This window comes from Rhamphochromis sp. 'chilingali', assembly GCF_963969265.1.
Source record: "Rhamphochromis sp. 'chilingali' genome assembly, chromosome: 21".
NCBI lineage: Eukaryota > Metazoa > Chordata > Actinopteri > Cichliformes > Cichlidae > Rhamphochromis > Rhamphochromis sp. 'chilingali'.
In genome coordinates this window covers 20323428-20344308 of record NC_137949.1, presented here as the reverse complement: position 1 = coordinate 20344308, position 20881 = coordinate 20323428, and the positions used below count along the sequence as shown (strand labels likewise).

Genomic DNA, 20881 nt, shown 5'->3' with positions numbered 1-20881 from the left:
AGCTCAACTGCTAGAGTGAGAGGAGCAAAAAAATTAATCTTAAAATCTTTTTTAAAACTGCTGCTGTGTCCGCAGCGTTTGCTCTACAGGTATGATTTTACCCTCAAAACGTAGCCATCGCTGTCCTCTTTCATCCAATGTGTTTACTATTGTCCTAGGTGTTATGGTTCTTTCGTAAATGTCACCAATGCACAGCCTCCTCCCTCCAACTCTTCCATAGACTCTAATGTTAAAATGGCTCAGAAGGTTCGTTTGAAAATCAGAAGAGCATGGTGTCTTTCCACTGTCACCACGTCCATATAATAAGCTCCACAGGCATGAAAACTGAGAATTTGGTAGACTAGACATTGCTGTCGCTCACGGTGAAAGAATTTTGTCAATACGACTTTTACTTTTCATTTGGGAACGATTTGTTTCGGCCTGACTTTTCTGTTCATTTTAAGCAGCAAAAGTGAGGCGCATGTCTGTGTACGTGTGTATGGAGCCATTGGGTGCGGTCACTATAGCAACCAGGCTCACACCTGCCTGCTTAACAAGCTCTGCCTGCCACTGTACCAAGATTCATCTTAAGCACTTCTCTTTCAACTGCTGCTGTGTCCACAGTGTTACAGCCATCATTTTACCCTCAAAACATCGCCATTATTGTTCTCTTTCCAACACCGTATCTTTCAAAGCTCAGGCATTTAAACTTTTTAAACTGTGTGGATCAAAGTGGAGGGATCACATTTGAGTCATTCAGTGATTCAAAGAATATGACCTTTTAATATTCATTCAGATGTTTTCTGACTCTAAATGTTCTTTTCTCATTTCTTAGGGTTTTCTAATTTACATTTAAAACATTTTCAGTTTTTTTCCAACTCCTTCTTCTGTGTAACCTTCAGCTTTTAGCAGTTCAGCACTTTTGTTTTCAGGTTAAATTCGGGTTTTTTTTTTTATCTCATTCAAAATTTTTAACTTAAATTCAGCAATTAATTCATTTCAGTCCATACATTCAGATTCAAGCATTCACACTGCAGTTTCTTCAGAAAATGCACTTTCTAGTTTATTTTATCAACTTTCCTTCTGACGATGCTGTCTGTGTTGAGCGCTCAGTGAATCTGCGTTCGACTACTCCGCCTAGGCTGCACTGTCGAGCGCAGATCCACTGAGCGCTCAACACAGACAGCATCGTCAGAAGGAAGAGCGCAGGGCACCTCCCCCACCCTCATTCAGATGTGGTGTTTGGAATTATTTTGGTTTTCATGTGGCGTATGACCCTGAAGGTAAGCGAGTCATGGACTAAAGTAAAACAGTATGTTGGATGTGCCACACAATGCTCAATTACATGGGTGGGAACTAGTGTGTTAGCACAGTTAGCTCGTTAACGTGTTGGCCGTCTAGCCCCATGCACGGGGCGATTGGCGGTAGCTCGTTAACGGAGATTTGCCGTGTTGCGGCGTTAAGGTCATTTCAACGAGATTAACCTGAAAGCACTAGTGGGAACACAACGAATATGACTGCACATTTACGCCGACATCATCCTAGTGCAAAGACAAAAACAACAAGCATGCTACTAACTTTAGCCGAGTCATTTAGACAGCTGTTAGCACATGATTCTCCTTATGCTGCTGAGAATATAGCCCAGAAGAAGCGTATAGTATAGCTTTTATTTTGGAAAGAGACATTTCTCTGTAATAAACTCTCTTTTCCAAAGATGAGTGATTCCTCAATCAGATACAGGGCTTGCAATATCGCTAGCCCGACGTCCCGGAGCTAGCGATTTTTCCAGTCGGGCTATTGTAGGAAGAAAAATATATGTCAATGCTTTTGCATTCTTTCGGAAATGTAGCTGGGTAATTATGTCATTGGCATCGGTGAGCCACTGTCAATATGTGACATATTGAAATCGCGTTTGAATTTGCGCTTGTTTTTTTGCTTTCACTTTGCAATCGTGCGAACTGTGTATAGAGAGCGACAGCACTGATCTGTGAGTGATGATAATTTGTGCACCAATTCCTCTGACATCGTCTTATTAATCGTTAGCTTACTATGCAAACATGACAAGTGAAATCTCCCGCAGCTTAAACATGTGAGAGGTTGATCGCGCAGAGAATCGCTGAGCTTATGTGAGTGCGTGTGTAAAAGCATTTCAGTTCTGCTGAGCCAAATAAGACAGGTCAGGGTGAAGAAGTGACAGCCAAAGAAAAGCTTACCACAAAACGGAGAAGTTATGACGAATCAGACTATAAGGCAAAAAGAAAGTGCAGCTTTATGGTTTCATGGACAAAAGAATTTCTGTGGCTGCAATATGACGAGCTAAATAACCAGGGCTGCACATAAGTGGTCCGCAGGTGCGCATTCGCTGTCAAAATAAAAAACACGTACAAGGGTTAGGGTTAAATTTAAAAACTGTACTTTTGAGTTAAAATATATATTTATAATTTTAATAAATGACAAATTAAGAAGGCATGAACATTTTTTTTGTATCGAAAAAATATCGAACCGTGACACCAAAGTATCGAACCGAACCGAACCGTGAATTTTGTGTATCGTTGCACCCCTAATATATATATATATATATATATATATATATATATATATATATATATATATATATATATATATATTTCTTCACAACATAAACAAATTCCTTTATAGTTTTATTTCCATCTTTATAATAAGCAGTCTTTGCAGTCCCTTACATTGTCACATTTGAATGCTAATGTACAAAAAATTAGTGAAAAAACCTCAATATCAGTGTTAAATAAATCTATAATGCAGGCAGAAAAGAAGGTAAAACATTCAACATTTCTAACTGCAGTGAAATCTGCAATAAATTCCCTGTTTGAAGAATTAGCACAGTATGAAAGGTTCATATTGACCTGTATAACTTGCACTGCTTTACTTTTAAGCCATTGGCCATAAAAACTCATTCTTACTAACCAAACTGTGGGTGGCTGGTGTTATTGTGTGAGTCATCATGGCAGTGTTGGAGAAACTATTACAAGGCAGTTTAAAGTACTTTGGCAGGTGTTTGTGGATACCTGCATGGGATCCTAACTTATTGTTTAAATTTTAATGTGCATGTTGCTCCCCAAATAAATGCTCAAATATATCTGGGAACCCGTTGGGAATGCAGCTGGACCCACTCCATGAATGTATCTAGCTTTTTTCTTAAAATACCTCTCAGGGAATTCCCACTATAGCACATGCCCTAGGACCAGATAAAAATAACTAAAAGACACAACATTAAAACAATATCAGCTTGATAACAAATAATGACTGATAAGATGTTTAAAAAGTTGTGTAACTTGGAGCTGGAACACAGGATCATAGGAGAGGGGTTCTTTCATCTGCTTGTTGGTTGTTTTCTTGGACCCTGAAATGTAAAAGTTAAAAAAAGAGGTACAATTTTTGCTGTTGTTGCAGACGTTAAAAAAAGAAATCTATTTAGAATAAATCACAGATCTTGAGGTTATACATGTATAACCTCTGAGTAGCACAAATGAGTGTCCCACTATGGGAACGCCTCCTGTAGAATCTCATCAGAAGCTCAAATGCCACCTGCCTATGTCAGGAGGGGCCATGGCCTCCATATATAATAGGCTGAAATAGTGTCACATGTCATTCAAAACAAGCCCACCTTTTCATTTTTTATAGAGAGAATGGTCTGGTGAGACACTCATGCTACTTGGAGAACCAGGGTTATATACATAACCTTAAGTTATTTTTCAAAGCATTTGTTTGGTGAACAAAGAACCTGTACTGAGGACTGAATGCGCTAGGTTAGGCGCTGTCACATCTAGCTTATAAAACCTAACAAATGTGTGAGATGAGGCCCAGCATGGAGTTGCACACACCTACTGGATAAAACTCCCTTAGAGCCTATAAGGTAGCCAGGCCCCTAGTGGAATGTGCATGGAGGCCAGCTGGTAAAAGTCAGGCAATACTATTGGGGAACATGTACTGATAACCTTTGGGATGAAGATGAGGTCAAGATGGGCTGGAAAGCAGCTAAAAAAATCTCAGCCAGTCAGTGTTTCTCTTCCCAGCACAGGGCTGTCAGGAGGGCCACTGGTGGGAAAGTATAGCGGAGGGTTGAAGCCTCTAGTCTGCGTTCAGTGGGTTGCCCCTGGACAGAAAATCTGCTGCAAGGACAGTGGACAGTTTAGCTTAAACCCAACAGCACAGTTATCGACAGACTTCTGTAAGAAGTGAGAAGAGTTTTTGAATGACATCTGACACTATGTCAGTCTATTATATGGGGAGGCCCTAGCCCCTCCTGACATGAGCGTCACTTAAAAAGCCTGTAAGAGCTAACGTAATGGCATTTCAGCTTCTGATGAGGTCACATAGAAGGCGTTCCCATAGTGAGAAACGAAATGAATACTATGAAAGAACTTATTATGTTCATTTAAAGTTTAGGCCTACCTTTGTCGTTTTGTCCGTTGACAGAGAGAATACATGAAGATGAGAAATGCCTGAGGACAGAGTGATCATTAACATTGTATTGACATAAAATATCTAAACGCTGCAGCCACTGATACTTACACCCAAAAATGCCAACGCTCCTTGAACTACAGCAGCCCATTCAAAGCAGAGCTGTTGAACAATAATTCCTCCCACAATGGGGCCATAAAACGTCCTTAAAAACGAGCACAAAATTAGAGCAAAAATCACGGCACTAAAAAGCTAAATGCCAGAAAAGAGATAAATTAGGGACTCACCCAGTGCACCACACTGCTTCATATAACCCAGACACCATTCCAAGTGTACTTAGCCCCTCTTCAAATCCTATTTCACTATGAGGAAAAACTAAATTGTAGAATATTTGTTTCATCCAGCCATATTTATGAAAAAAACCCCACAAAAAACAAACTGTAGTTCATGAATGTTGAGCATTATGTGAAGCAACTCACTGTGCACATGAAATGAGCTCAGGGAATATGGGGATTACACTTATTGCCAGAGAAAGCCCAATTAGACCAAGCATGACGACCAGCAACCACAGCTGACTAAATGTAAAAAAACAAACAAAAAAAGGATACAGAAGTTTGGCTTTTTAAGGCAAAGGGATTAATTCAGTATATGACTTGTCGAGGCAACATGTCCCACTCCCCTTGCAGCGGTGTAGATTTTAAATACCAGGGCTTAACCATCCAAAGTAACCGACCTATGTGTCAATGATAGGAAGACAGACATAATAGTGAAGTTGCCAAGAGCAGAGGCAGTGAAGGTGAATGAATTTAAATACCTGGATTCAACCATCCAAAGCAATGCACAATGAAGAAGAGAGTACAGACAGGAGGGAGTGGTGGAAAGGAGTTTTAGGGGGTGATTTGTGACAGAAGGAGAGCGGTGAGAAGCACTGACCAATACTCAGAACAATGGCAAGTCCAAGGAACTCAGTGACATCTAACAAGGAGAGTTGAAGATTTACACAAGGTGGAAAGGTCTCTTATCAAAATATGTCACCACTTTGCCAAGGTCTGGAAGAAGACCCAAACTGTCACCTTTAGTTGAGAGGAAATTGGTTAGGATGTTCATGAACAGCCCAGGAACCAAGGCTCAAACATGCCATTAACTAGAAACTCCTGAAACACCAGCATCTGCGGTGAAACAAGCTTTAAATCACCTAGAAAGAAGCTCGTGCTCCAAAATCAACGCCTTCAAAATATTGGTCAAATATGCAACTTGAAATATGCCTAAAGCTTGTTGATGGCTGCCAAAAGTGTCTGGTCGAGGTGCCAGTTACTCTGGGACATGTAACCAATATTAAACTTAAACCTGGAAATTGAGACCCTAAAGTAATTAGCACAATATTTAGTGTTATATAATAACATTTAAAGTAGAGTTTATTCCTCACAATGGGCTTTCTTTTTTGCTACCACAGGAGTCGCTCCCTGCTACCCGTGAAAAATATTAAGGGTTTAAGACACTTATTCACAGTGTGACTGTTACCTGGCAGGTGCAATTATTTCCTGGAATTAGACATTGTAAAAATGACGTTAGATATGACTCTTGGCTCAGAGGGGGATAGACATATTTCTTAAAATGTCCATCATTTTAAAATACAGAAGTGTTAGTTTTACCTGAATCCCACACTAACCTCTGGATGTGAAGAAAAGGGGCGGGACCAAGAAGACAGAAGCCAATTGTAGCAGCGATGCCGCCTGTCACCAAGAAAGTGATCCTAGTGGCCTGGTGCACAAGATCAAATTTTATTTAAAAAGAAAAGAAAAAAGATAATTATACACATTTAATGATTTTGATTTCTTGGATACATACAGGATATTTATCTGTGAAATACCCAATCAGCGGTGATGCCAGAATATACACTAAAGGCAAACCAAGCATTATTAGTCCCACGTAGCCATTTGAGAGACCAAACTAAGGATGATGGATAGGAAAAAAAGTTGTTCAAGGAATGCACAAAAACTCTAGGAAACGTAAGCTGACTTTATCATAAAGGATATCATTACCCTGTTAATAGCAAACAGTGACAAAGTGGCATCCAAAAAGCCCACACCTGCACTGAGAGTGAATACCACGTAGCAAACCAGGATTGTTTTCACGTGGGTGAGTAGTCGAAAGAATGAATCCTTCGATGGGACTGCCTCTGAGAGGAGGGAAGCACAAAATACGGCTCAGTTATAATGTGAGAAAAATGAAAAAACACAAAATGGCAATTTTTAAATAATAAACCCAAACAATACACCTAAATCTCAAGTGTTACATACCAATGGACGGCAGGACGTAAATGTTGAAAGGAACCATAATCAACAGCAAGCATCCAAGACTTAAAAAAGGGACATTGTATCCAAAAGTCTGGTAGAGCCACCCTCCCAGTGGTGGTCCCAGGATAAGGCCGAGTCCTGCAAAAATCTCCAAAATACCCTAAAACAGTAGTGACCCAGATTACTATACTGTGGGAATTTCTTACATCATAGCCAAGAGCCAGTTGTTTTGTGAGAGATACATAACAACTTAAACCTATAGTTTCTGTTTTCTTGTGATTCTAATGTCTAAACAGCATGCCAGTCTGACAAGTTTGTCCACCCTCACCAAAACAGTTGCCACATTGTTTGGGAATATTTGTGCTGTGATGGCGAAAGCAGACATTGTAGCAGCGCCAAAGCCGACAGCATCAAGCGACCTCACAACAAAGCACAGACTGATGAATATAGGTCCTGCAGGAGCCCGATCAAGAAATCTGCAAAGAAGACAAGAGCCAGCCAAGATTAAAGGAAATGCAGATGAAATAAAGAAGCTCAGAGGAACTGCGTGTGATCTGAAACAAAGGTGATTGTGCCATGGTCTCTGGGCCTTGGCCCCAGAGGGGTTCTTTCTCATTTTGTATTATGGGTTATGTTTGGATTAGGGTTCTGTATTCATGGAATCTAGCTTTCTATTCACATTGTGATTTCTTTGTTTTTATGTGTCCTGTTTATGTCCTGACGCTTCATATAAGTTCCTTTTTTATATACCTTCAGTTCTCCAAGTTCATTCATCTCCTTTTGATTCTGTTCCTCCAGTCTTGTCTTTCTTGTCTTATTCTTTCTGTGTTGTCGTATCATCTTTCCCCATGAACTTTGTTATATTTTCTGTCATGGTTTATCTTGAACCTTTTGTGTCCTTATGAGTGGGCAACATTAAAGCTATATTTTGAGTTTACGCCTTACTTCCCAAGTTTTGTATTTGTTTCCACAATCTGCCTGCTACACAGCTGTTTTAATTTTGTTTATTTAGCACAAAACATTATTTTTTACATGAATAAATTCATTGTTAGTTTGGTATTTTCAGGAAATTTGTGGGAGTGTGGCGGGGGTGTTGTTTGTTTTTCGGCTACTGAAGAGGGATAGAGCAGCAGGTTCAGGAGGCAGTGCCAGGGGAGGATGGCTGACAGCTGGTAACCACTGTTTAATCATGCCTCCCCTATTTAAGCAGCACGCTGTGTGGAGAGTCGGAGAGCAGAAGCAGCAGCAGCAACTCGCTGAGTCATGCTGAAAAGCGAACTCCAAAAGCACACTGAAAAGGTGTGTGTAAAACAAATAAAGTGACAGAACGTCAGCATGATCCTTGGAGTTGTTGGGTCCTTTTGTCACAATGAGATTCTGGATTTTTTCCAATTTTATCATTATCATAGTTAACACGAAACACAGATCACTTACCCAAATATAATAGTGCAGCACGATGATACAAAAAGTCCTGCAATAAGCATGAACTTTGCACCAATCTGGACAATCTGATACACAAAGAATGGGTCAGTTGCACTGTTACAGACTCTTTGGTTACACCTGTGCTCCAAATTGCCATGCATATGGCATGAAGTTAAAGTGTATACTTACATATTTTCCCAATATCAATGAACTAATTAAATTGGAGACAGCATAACACCCAAATATGAGACCAACTACAGTCTGACTGGCTCCTTTCTTCACTGCCTAAATATTAAAACAGGACAACAGATAAAGTTAGGGGATCTATATAACAACAACAAAAACAGCAAGGATAATATAATGTCTTTTTAACTAGCCAGCTTGTTGTGCCACTCTTTTCCAACATTTGCATTTCTAGCTCATGACAGACCTTAAGTTGAACGGCTGATTACAAAAGAGCCAGTCTTCACTGGCCTTCAGGGAGGATGTCTGTTGGTAGCGCATGACTACTCATTCATTCCCTTCAGAAGACATTACTGAGTTCTTAAGGTGAACAATAGTCTAACCTGTGAACTGTACAACTACATGGGAGCACAAATACATTTTAGTAGAAGGAGATGCTTGTTCCCAGTTTCCTCTGGCTAGAAAAGATTTGTTTGCAGATATATGACTTGCATGTATGAGAGAACGTGTTTTATTTCTTCAGTCAAAAGCTGCATTCATAAGCTAAGTTTTTTAAAGTTTTTATTATCTTGAACCTTTAACCTCTTGTGCTGTAACATGTGATTTGTACCCTATGATGCTGGCTTCCTTGAGCTTACCTCGGTGGGAAAAAATGGGCCCAATATTGAGTAGCAAATCATAGAGCCAAAGTTGACAGATGCCACTGATATTAAGGTGAGAATCTCTTTTCTTGTGAACCTGTGAGGAGGATCTGTTGATTCAGCTGTGGTGTTGTTATCTGTGTTGTTATCTGAAGAGAAAACGGGAAGAGAAACATGAATAATGAGATTAGGCCACGCTGAGTTGAAAGAATATAAAGTTTGCGGTTAAACTTTTGACAGAGATAAGGAAAAAAGTCAAAAGGTCAGCTATGTTGAGCTGAGTATCTGCCAACACTTCTCAGTTTATTTTACACAGTAATTTAATTTCCACAGGTTACAAAGGTCACAAACCTCTCGTCGGAGGATCGGCATGTTGATCCATTTTCAATATTCAGGGGTCTGTATCCAGTGGCTGAGAAATACAGACGGTGACAGAACAACTGAAAGAGCAGAGGATAAATCCTGACAAGTAAATATTTTTGACAGCTTCCTCCGCTAGGTGAAAACAATCATGAGCATGGACTACCCAACACTTCCAGACTGACCCTCTTCTTCTTCTAAGTAATAACTAAGTTAGTCCCATCCCATTACTGCCCTCCGCAGTCTGGCAGATTAAAGTAAACCAGATATATGTAGAAATATGTAGTCTTTCTATGTTGACTTTAGCATGAGCAAATAATTCAATAATCTATTAAATTATTGCCATTTTGAATTATTATGCAAGTTACTTAAGTGTTGTTATATTTATTTTACAGACAGGATTAAATGCCTCACTCCCACCTCCATCTCTCCTGTCACCACTCTCCCGACTGAAGCTCACTGGTGCTCTGGCTGAGCAGCTTATCCCACAGGCTTCTCTGAGCACTCAGCCCCGTAAGTGGCTTTTTTCAGTTAATCACAGTTATTTGTATTTAACCAGTGAATGGCTTCAATGGAGCTGTGTAACTGACAGTGTTGGTCAAGTTACTTGAAAAAAGTAATCAGTAACTAATTACTGATTACTTCCCCCAAAAAGTAATCCCGTTACTTTGCTGATTACTTATAATTACTTAGTTACTTTTTAAAAACACGATTTACAACCTGAATAGGTGATAAAGCGATAGATCTTTCAGCCCAATTCTACTTTTTCTACAATCCATCATACAAAATGTAATCAAATGGAAAAGTCTCTTTTTAAAACTTGTTTTATTAGTTTTAATCTTTTAACTTTATGCATCAAGCAAAAATGTAATTATATGCAACATTCTCTGACTGGAAGAAATTTGTTTTAAACCTATTTAAACCTATTTTCTGCACATTCCAGCACATAAAATATATATTTTTTGTGTGTTTACACTCAGTCTTTCAAATAAATGCAAGTAAAACACAGCAGAAAATAAATAAAGTCAAAGACTAGCGGTCCTTTTGCTCTATTTTCACCTGTAAAGCAGGAGTGGCGTAGGCGTAGGTTTACCCTGGTGCAGGTGTGCCGCAGCGGTCAGTGGAAGAATCCGCGAGTTTCTCTGTGAATTTCCCGTTACGTTGTAGCGCACTCGGTGCTTGCTTGGAAGTTTAGGGGGTTTTTTCGCTGTAAAAAGAAGTTTTCTTCCCACGCACAGTGGACACTAATGTTTTTGTCACTTTTTATGGAATCAAACTTAAAGTAAGGTCAGTACTTCCAAGCTTTAAACGCTACACGCTCATACTCTCTCCTGCAGTCCATCCATTGTTGATCTGCACACAGCTGTTGTCACGAACGTCGCACTTGCTTACGTCACTGTCATGAGACATTCTCGCAAAAAATCACGGTTTTAGTAATGTAGTAACGCAGCGTTCCTGCGGGAAGTAACGGTAATCTAATTACCGTTTTTGCAATGGTAATGCCTTACTTTACTCGTCACTTGAAAAGTAATTGGATTACAGTAACGCTTTACAAGTAATGCGTTACTGCCCATCTCTGTTTATTAGCATACCCTCTTAAACAGAAAGACAGTATGAACCATATCCCAGGCATACGACAATCAGATGGGGTTATTTTAACTTCTTTTAGACATATAAATGATGGATTCAGGGCCTTTTACAATAATCTTTATTCTACACAAGGGAGTTTAGATGAACAGAAATTCGAAGCATTCTTTACTGATTTAAACCTGCCACAGCTTTCTACTACTGACCAGCAGATAATAGATGCTCCAATTACAGTGGAGGAGATTACCCGTGCAATTAACAGTATGCCACTTAATAAAGCTCCAGGATTAGATGGGTTACCATTGGATTTCTATAGAGCATTTGAGGATATGTTAAGTCCCCTGTTGCTCGATGTTTATAATGAGGCGTTCAAAGTAGGCTCATTACCTCAGTCAATGCACTCTGGACTTATAACATTTATTCTTAAAACTGGGAAAGACCCTTTAGACCCAAGTGGTTACCGCGCCATATCTTTGCTGAATTCTGACCAAAAAATCTTGGCAAAGGTCTTAGCGGGTCGATTAAAAGTAGTAATGGTGAAAATAATTCATGCAGACCAATCTGGTTTTGTTCCAAACCGCGATGGTTCAGATAATATTAGGCGGTTGGTTAATTTGCAAAATTATGTATATGATTCAGTATATCCAACAGTGGCCCTATCGCTGGATGCTGCAAAAGCTTTTGATTGTGTTGAGTGGGATTATCTGTTTAAGACATTATAAAAGTTTGGTTTTGGTGACAATTTTATTAGGTGGATAAAGATATTATATGATTCGCCTTCAACGCGAGTATTGACGAATGGGCTCATATCAGACCTATTCCTTTTACAGAGATCCACAAGACAGGGTTGTCCCCTTAGCCCCGGTCTTTTTGTAATTGCTATAGAGCCTCTGGCACAAAAACTGAGAAATAATGTAAATATATTTGAAATTTCGATGGGTAATAGTCAACATAAGCCTCTATTATATGCAGATGATATGTTGTTACTTATGACCCAGCCTGGGAAGTCAATTCCAGCCCTATTAGAATGTATAGAAAGCTTTACGCTGCTTTCAGGGTATCGCGTCAACTGGGATAAATCAGAGGCAATGCCTATGTCAGGACACTGCCCCCATACTTTATTTAAACAGTGGGAATTTCGGTGGTCCGTGAATGGTTTGACGTATTTGGGGATAGCTCACCGCATCGTTTAAGTATTAAGAAACTTCAAGCGAGTGCAAAACAAGGAGGTTTTTCATTGCCTAATTTCCAATGGTATTATTGGGTGATGAACGCGAAACAACTTAGAGCTTGGTTACCTACTGCACCAGTTAAACCCATCTGGTCCCATATAGAGACGGAAGTTAATGGCGGTATTTCTCCTTGGAGGGAGCTGTTTGATACCAGTCATAAAACTACCCATCCTATAATTGCAAAGACATTGTGGTTTAAATTACATAGGGCAGGTCGCTGGGACTTTATTAAATCACCTTCGGCAACCTTATGGAGTAATAAAAGAATTTTAATTGGAGGGACATCGGTTGACTGGTTACAGTGGCGTAAAGCAGGCATCCTTAATGTATCAGATTTATTTGACTGTGGGACTAAATGTTTTTTAAGCTTTGATAAAATTGTAAAGTTATATAAGTTGCAGCGTAATCAATTCTGGAGATATGTCCAAATACATAGTTCGTTATCAAAGTGGCTGGGAACCCCCTTGAGTTGTCCTGTGAGCAGCCCTGTGGAAGTCCTGCTCTCAAGATCACCCTTGGGTAAAGGCATTACCTCTAAAATTTATCACTTATTGCAAGAACGGTCAGCTGACCCTCTCCTTAAAGTTAAGGGCTACTGGGCCCAGGACATGGCATTGGACATATCTTCAGTTGAATGGGATTCATGTTTTCAAAATATTAATACTATGTATAAAGAAAAAGGCAGTAGATTTATTCAACTTAAGATAATCCATAGGTGGCATCGAACACCGCAACAATTGTATAAATGGAACCTGGCCTCTACGGACGAATGTTGGAGATGTGATGGTCAAAATGCTTTGATTTTACATATCTTATGGAGCTGTTCGGCACTTCGGGATTGGTGGGAAAATATAATGGAGGTAATTTTCAGTGTTTTAAAAAGGAGATTTGGTATCTCACCAAAACTGTCCATACTTGGTATAACCACAGAACTTTCTGATGTAGATTTTTCCAGTTATACAAAAAGATGGATTATTTTGGCTCTTACTACGGCCAAATGGGTCCTGCTAAGACATTGGCGGAAAAAGAACCCCCCCTCCCTATGAAGAGTGGCTAAAGACAATGGCTAAGTTGGCGTCTTACGAAAAAGTGACTTATGGTTTATTAGACAAATTGCATCAATATGATTGTATTTGGTCCCCCTTTACAAGCTGGCTTTCTGTAACTTGAAGAACAGAGCAGTAATGACAGAGTGGTGGTGTGGGAATTGGTGTGCGAAGAAAGAATAGGATAACTTCCCTTTGTTTTGTTTAGTTTTTTGTTGTTGTTTTGTTTTTGTTTGTTTGTTTTTAAACTATTTATTTATGTAGTTATCCTTAAGCTCTGTTATTGAAGTTTAAAATGAAATAAATAAAAATTGTTGATGATAAAAAAAAGTTTAAACTTCAAAGCTCATGCATACATGCACATCCAGTGCTCAGTGTCTAATTGTGTGTTTGTTTGTCTTTTTGCAGTAGCGTAGTGAAACATTTGGGCGGTGGATAAATAATGGAAAATAAAATTCAGACTACAGACGGCTTCAGGTGAGTACACGTGGTGCACAAGGACCAAAGTTCACCTTCTCAACCTGGACAAAATGAATTATTTTACACTGATACTGTAAACTTTTGTTTGTGTGTTAGGTTTCCATACATCGGAAACAGCTGCTGCATCTGTAATTCTGTCCATCCCGAGGAGAGTCCACACTCTACATCAGATCCTTGGCTCACCTATAATGACGCACAGGTGCTGCACACAACTGGATCTGCAGCTTGTGAGGAAAAGCAGCACTCAGCCTACATCCTGTTTTACAAGATTAACGTAAGAAGACACAGCATCTCATCCTGAAGTGAGAGAATGGCACGCCAGCTGCAGCCTAATCCAGTCTCTCTCTTTTTTTCTTTTTTCGGTGCCCAGACACCCTTCAGTTTCATCATGTCATCCCTAACAATAGCTGTAGAGTTGGATGGAGGATGAAGACAGCAGAGAGCAAAAGAAACTGGTAAGAGCAGACAGGTAGTCAGAGTTAATAAAAACTTTTAAAGCCAGTGTAGCTTCTGTTTTGAACACATTTATTGATGACAATTTTACATAAATAAGCAGTGTGTTATACTGTTATCAGATGTGGAGTCTCACTAACCACTTTAATAGTGACTTGTGTCCCAAATACTGTTTATTTGTCTTAGTTACAGATAGTGAAATAAAAATGGAAAATGATTGGTTCATAATTGTATACTCAGCTTGATCAAGACAGTAATTCAAGAACGAGAAGCGTAGGATTTTGAATTGATACCATTGGTGCATCTACTAAAGTTCTGGGGTCAGTTTGAATATCAGTGACCTTGACCTTGAGTTCAAGTTTTCTGAAAATCTTGTGAATGCTACAACTCCGTGACGAGAAGTAAGTCTCCTAGGTCTTTAAATTTGTATATAGGTGAATCTCCTAGGAAGCTGAAGGGTTGCACTGCGGGCCATCTGTAGAGGTGTAGAGTCAACAACCTGTCTCTGAATGTGGACAAAACAAAAGAGATTGTTGACTTCAGCAGAGCACAGTGGGATCACTGCCCACTTAACATGAATGGATCCTCTGTGGAGGTCGTCAAGAGCACCAGATTTCTTGGTGTCCACCTGGCGGAGAACCTCTCCTGCTCCCTCAACACCAGCTCCATAACCAAGAAGGCCCAGCAGCGTCTCTACTTCAAGCAGAAGCTGAGGAAAGCCCATCTCCCACCATCCATTCTCACCACCTTTTACAGTGGGACTAACAAGAGCATCCTAAGTAGCTGCATCACTGTCTGGTATGGTAACTGCAGCGTATTAGATCGCAGTACCCTACAACGGATTGTGAGAGCAGCTGAGAAGATCATTGGAGTCCCTCTCCCCTCCTTATAACACCCGCTTGCTGGAGGACCCCACACAGCCTTCAAACACACTCTTCACCCTGCTGCCTTCTGGAAAGAGGTCCCAGAACATCCGGGCCCTCACTACCAAACTACTGAAAAGTTTCTTCCCACAAGCCATCAGACCCCTGAACACTCGTGACTGCACTGGCACACGCACACCTTCACACACGCCACTACCAAGCACTTATCTGCAGTATCTCACACTCATACACATACATACAGACACCAAGTTACTTTTGCAGCATTTTGCACATTTCCATTGTCTTGTGTCTGTATCGTCCTGTTCTGTCTAGTTTTGCACTGTTTTGTCTTGTTTATTTTTGCAATTTATGCACACTGCACTTTATGTAGTCCTGGGTTTGTCCGTATATGTCATATATAGCACCAGGGTCTCGGAGGAACGCTGTCTCATTTCACTCTGTACAGTACCTCTGCACGTGGTTAAAATGACAATAAAAGCCACTTGACTTGACCTGTATTTTGTAGCAGTTGCTTGGAGACGAGTGCCATACAGTTCAAATGAGCATACATTCCAAAATATGCAAATTAGTCCCATACATCATAATGCTGATGTTTGCTGTTCAGGGTATGAACGTTCTATGCTGAAAGTTTATAAATATACAACCTTTGACTGCTTGTTTTCAGTTGAACTTTTGCAAAGCTGAGGAGATTTTCGCTGTGATCTCATCAAGTCCAAAGATGTTTAAACTTCTTTTTCACAGAAAGGTAAGTTTGAAGAGACTCTCAGCACATTTCTCTGAATATTTTCTTATGGTAAATAAGCATTTTTGAAACTTTTAAGGAAGCTTCTTGGATGATTTCTGTAAAAACTGAATTTTGAATCCAAATGAAGGATATTGTATTTTCTTACCATATACTTTGTTTTATGCCATTACTGATGTTGGTTTTCTTGTTTCTAAACAGAAATCGCACAAACAAAACGTGGCAGAGAAGGAAATTCCTTCTACGTCTCATCAGAGGTAAAGAAATGCGCCACTCTTTAATGCTGCTGGAGATATTTATAGCAGTGGTTTAGTTGGAGCTGTTTTATTTCCCTTTTATTGGTGTTTTGTATTTACATCTTTTTTACTACTTCTAGTCTTGTCTATAATTTATATTGATTCAGAGATTAGCGTTTGAAAATGTAGAGTGTAAATGTACAAAATACATGATTTTGTTCCATTACAGTTATTAATTTTTATCTGCAATCTCAGCATGTACTCCTTGTTAAAAATTTCCACTTTGAAAAATAACATTTACACTTTTGTCCTCATCAGCATCCCGGATGCTTGTGTTGCTGAAAATGGTCAAAAGAAGAAGAGAAAATGGAGACACCTCTGCTGTTCCTCGGTTTGCTTTTACACAAAACATATGAAATGCACATTCTCTTTAAATTGCACTTGTTAATTTAAAGTGACTTTACTTTTTTAATAAACTTATGTTTGTTCGTCCTCTGCAGCAAACTGACAGCGATGCAGAGGCAGAGAGCAACACTGTGAAGACACAAAAAAAGTGTCGCTGGTTTCTTTTTAAATTCTGGAAGGTATGTTTTATGGAAAGAGTCACTGTCATCAAGCATTTACTCATCACAGTTAAATGCGAAGAATTAAGAGCAATTTAGCACATCTATGTCCTCAAATTAAGTTCAAAGATGTTTAAACGTTTTTTTTTTTTCACAGAAAGGTAAGTTTGAAGAGACTTGCAGGATGTTTCTCTAAATATTTTTTATGGTAAATAAGCATTTTTGAATCTTTTAATGAAGCTTCATGGATGATTTCTGTAAAAACTGAATTTTGATCAGAACCAAATGAAGGATTTTGTATTTCATAGGACAAACTTTAAAACTCAATTTAAAGCATGAATAAATTGTTTTTATTTTATTTAAAGATATTCCTATATATCTGCTTCATGAGCTGACAGCTCACTAAAGTGATAAATAATATGAAATAATACCAAATTTTCTAACTGGACACTTTTCATGGAGAGACTCCCTTGGTATGTTTGTTTTATGCCATTACTGATGTTGCTTTTCTTGTTTCTAAACAGAAATTACACAAACAAAATGTGGCAGAGAAGGAAATTCCTTCTACGTCTCATCAGAGGTAAAGAAATGCGCCACTCTTTAATGCTGCTGGAGATATTTATAGCAGTGGTTTAGTTGGAGCTGTTTTATTTCCCTTTTATTGGCATTTTTCTTCCACCTTGTGTATTTACATCTTTTTTACTACTTTTGGACGTCCTCCAAAATGTTTCAACTTCAAAGCTCATGCATACATGCACATACACTGCTCAGAATCTTGACATCTTTCCTAATTTTGTGTTTGTGTTTTTACCTTTTTGGAGCAGTGTAGCATGCGGTGGGAAAAAAATAGAAAGTCAAACTGGGACTATAGACTGCTTCGGGTGAGTACACGTGGTGCACAAAGACCAAAGCTCACTTTGTCAAAGTGGAGAAAATGAATTATTTTACACTGATACTGTAAACGTTGCGCGTGTGTGTCAGGTTTCCAAACATCGGAAACACCTGCTACATGAACTCCTGCCTGCAGAGCCTCCTCAACATTGAGGAGTTCATAAGAGACATCAGGCGTCAGGGGGTTTTGTGGAGCACAGATCCAGAAGCTCAGCTCTTAAGGTGCGCTACGTCAACCTTCTACTTTCTTCAAAAACCTGAAGAACAAAGAGATCTAACAGCAGAAATGTCTGTTTACCCTTCCTTTCTACAGAAGGCTTATTGATGTCAGGGACTGTCATGAGTCAACAGATTATGGCCTTAAAGATCACCACCTAAGAGCTTTTAAGAAGGCATTCAGCAGTCAAGCTCCTGAATACACCGGCAGTGCACAGAAAGTGCGTCAGCTATTTGGACATTTCGTTTTTTGCTTTACCTTCTGATTTTGATGTACTGTTTTAAATCTCTCTGCTTTTCTTTCAGGACGCTCATGAATTCCTAACATTGTTCCTCAATGAGGTCAAAAGGCTCACACCTCACCTGGAGAGGAACGCAGCTCTCCTGGGCCAAAGTTATACCTGCCCAGTAGAAGAGCATCACATTTTTAAAATGGAAAACATGAGGACATGCAAGAGGTAAGCCTGTCTTTCAGAAACGCAGAGCTGGTTGCAATATTTTCATATACCTCTTTTCCACGTACCTGATCTTTACTTTAACTACGTTACTCCTGAAATGTGTAGCTGCGGTCACCAATCAACACAGCAAGAGGAATTCACCAGCTTGTCTCTTGACCTTGTTCCAGAGGGGTCTATTATAAACATGTTAGAGACATACTTGAAGGTAAGATCACAAATTCCAATAGAGTTGTCGTATCAGCGATCTTAACACACCTTTTTTGTTAGTGTTTGTGTGTATGTGTGTGTGTGCATATGTTGAGATTTCTTTCTACCATAAAGCCTGTTTTCTCTGTGCTGTTGTTCAGGAACAAGAAATAGAATTTCGCTGTGATTGTGGAGGGACGGCCTCAGAACTGAAGTCGTCTTTTGATACACTGCCAAGGTGAGTAAGGTCACATCAGAATTGATCGACTGACCAGGTTTCCAAACTGTGGCGCATCAAATATCAGAGTTTTTCGAGACAATATTTGAGCAGTCGTTTTCTCCCATCTTCTGTTTGTGTTTGACACTCATTCTTCTTATTTTCTACCTTGTTTGTGTTTTTTTTTTCTTTTCTGCCAGAGTCCTGATCTTGCATCTGAAGAGGTTTGGCTTTACACAAACCTACAACATTAAGAAGGTGGATGACCCCGTCAGGCTGCAGAGGGACTTGGTGGTGTCATCCAATCAGGTAAAAACAGACTGCAGAACATCTCAGGCTACGTCCACACTAGCCCGGATAGATTTGAAAACTCCGTGTCCACACTAGCGTTTTCAGTCATTTTCAAATAGTTGTGCGTCTGCATTGAAACGGCCGAAAACGCTTACGTTCCAGTCCTGCGCATGCGCAAAAGTGAGTGAGAATTACAGAATTTGAAGAAAAGCTATCCGGAGCATGTACAAACTGATATTAATCTTTTTTAGGGCTGTCAAAGTTGAGAGCAATCAAAACAACTGCTGTATAATGCACTCAGTTTATCTTTGTTTAATTGCTCACATGACTGCATCACATGACTAAAATGCGTCATCGTTTTAGAAAGTCTGCGTTTTCAAGTGTCCACACTGCGACGGGACAACTCCGTTTTGAAATGTATGCGTTTTCGAGAGCGTTTTCAAGATGCTGTGTTTTTCCTTGAGGAAAACGCCGTCTCAGTGTGGACGGGAGGTCAAAGTGGAGAGAAAACGAGTGTGGACGTAGCCTCAGCAAATCAGCTTAATTATGGCACTGATGTGAGACTTTATGAAACTAACACTCTTTGGATTTGTTCCTTCTCAGGGTGGTGGCTGTTATAGTCTTGTCAGCAGCATCAGTCATTATGGAGGCACAGAGTCAGGTAAAACAACAGACTTGTGACAAACAGAAAATGAAAACTTGCTACTTTTCAGTGAAGGACTCACACACAAAAGCTTTTGATGTTCTAAGAAGCACTAAGTCAAAATCACTGTTTGCTTGAATCAGTTGACTTCCAGAAGTTGGATTCATTTGTCTTAATGTGATTTCAGGACACTACATCTGTAGTTCTGTCCATCCTGAGGAGAGTCAGCACTCTACATCAGATCGCTGGCTCACCTATAATGACGCACAGGTGCTCCACACAACTGGATCTGCAGTTTGTGAGGAACAGCAGCAATCGGCCTACATCCTGTTTTACAAGAGAAACGTAAGAAGACACAGCATCTCATCCTGAAGTGAGAGAATTTTTAAATGTCCTGTTACCTTGTTAACCAGTTTTGTCTTCGTTCTCAGTTCTGAAACAGGAAATGGAAGGAAGGAAGGAAGTTAAGGTCATCATCATGCTGAGAAGGAAAAGCAGTCGTCCCAGCCCACCATCGCACACTGGAGGACAAGTATAGGTAAGTATTGCCCTCAGGAGGAAGGGTCCTCCCAGAGAGCCTGGTCCTCCCAAGATTTCTTCCTCCAGGAGGGAGTTTTTTCTTGCCACCGTCGCCCCACATTCACTGGTCTCATCAGCAGGGACATTTTTAACCTCCTAAGACCTGAACTTTCATGGCATGCATTTTTAATTTCTCTGTGCCATTTGGGTTGATTGGGACCTGATGAATGTAAAAACAAAGACATCAGATTCGGACTATCTTTTTTTTGTTTCTCAAAAGAATGAGATCCACATATGAGGACATTCATTTTAAATTTCGATTGAACAGTGGCAGTGTAATGTCCTCCCTCATAAGTGGATATCAGGTTTTTGAAGAGCAAAATTTTGTATTTTGGTCTAGACAACCCAAAATGTTATGTCTACATATGTGGACACCAGGTCCTAGGAGGTTAAAACAAAATCTACTAGTAGTGCAGCACTACTAGAGATCGTCCTTTTCTGGACCAGTGTTTGGCTTGCTCTCTGGAAACAACAAATTAGTGCTGTCAGTGTTAACGTCATTTTACCCAATGACGTTTACGCTGACAGCACTAATTTGTTGTTATTATTAATTTATTTGTAAAATAAATAAAATTTAAAAAAACAAAGAAATGATTTAATTCTTTATTTTATTTTGTTTGATTAAAATCAAAATAACAACAAAAACAAAAATAACTAATAAAAAAATATTAAAAGTATTCAGCAGTGTTTTGTGAAATTTGTAATGAGCCTTAGTTAAGTTGATGTCACAGAAGTTTCTGAATCATTTAGATTGTTCAACAAACTGATTCACTCAGGTAAAGATGGTAAGCTGGAGCAATGGTACCCTTGGAGTTCAGTTTAAGTTTTCAGACAAATATTCCCTCGATCAGTTGC

At 39.5% G+C, this 20881-nt stretch overlaps 2 protein-coding genes across 2 annotated transcripts; one reads left to right on the top strand and one right to left on the bottom strand.

The window, feature by feature from the left end:
* Window positions 1-706: 706 nt before the first annotated feature.
* On the bottom strand, window positions 707-9469 carry LOC308389180 (MFS-type transporter SLC18B1-like). Its single transcript, XM_080870381.1, has 14 exons — window positions 9314-9469; window positions 8960-9111; window positions 8328-8423; window positions 8151-8224; window positions 7045-7192; window positions 6720-6876; window positions 6462-6598; window positions 6268-6369; window positions 6089-6180; window positions 4899-4994; window positions 4707-4781; window positions 4531-4624; window positions 4411-4460; window positions 707-3358 (listed from the first exon to the last, which is right to left on the bottom strand). Exons 1-14 carry the CDS (start codon window positions 9342-9344, stop codon window positions 3310-3312), a joined length of 1353 nt encoding a protein of 450 aa, XP_080726507.1. The 5' UTR covers window positions 9345-9469; the 3' UTR covers window positions 707-3309.
* LOC308389179 (ubiquitin carboxyl-terminal hydrolase 37-like) lies at window positions 8988-20508 on the top strand. The gene is made up of 21 exons (XM_080870380.1): window positions 8988-9035; window positions 9296-9431; window positions 9718-9835; window positions 13596-13664; window positions 13764-13941; window positions 14038-14122; window positions 15669-15749; window positions 15948-16003; window positions 16301-16373; window positions 16483-16566; window positions 17070-17125; window positions 17370-17426; window positions 17527-17658; window positions 17750-17873; window positions 17959-18110; window positions 18216-18315; window positions 18458-18534; window positions 18714-18822; window positions 19408-19465; window positions 19635-19792; window positions 19879-20508. The coding sequence occupies exons 6-21, from the start codon at window positions 14087-14089 to the stop codon at window positions 19882-19884; spliced, it is 1359 nt and encodes a 452-aa protein (XP_080726506.1). The 5' UTR covers window positions 8988-9035; window positions 9296-9431; window positions 9718-9835; window positions 13596-13664; window positions 13764-13941; window positions 14038-14086; the 3' UTR covers window positions 19885-20508.
* The last annotated feature ends 373 nt before the right edge of the window (window positions 20509-20881 follow it).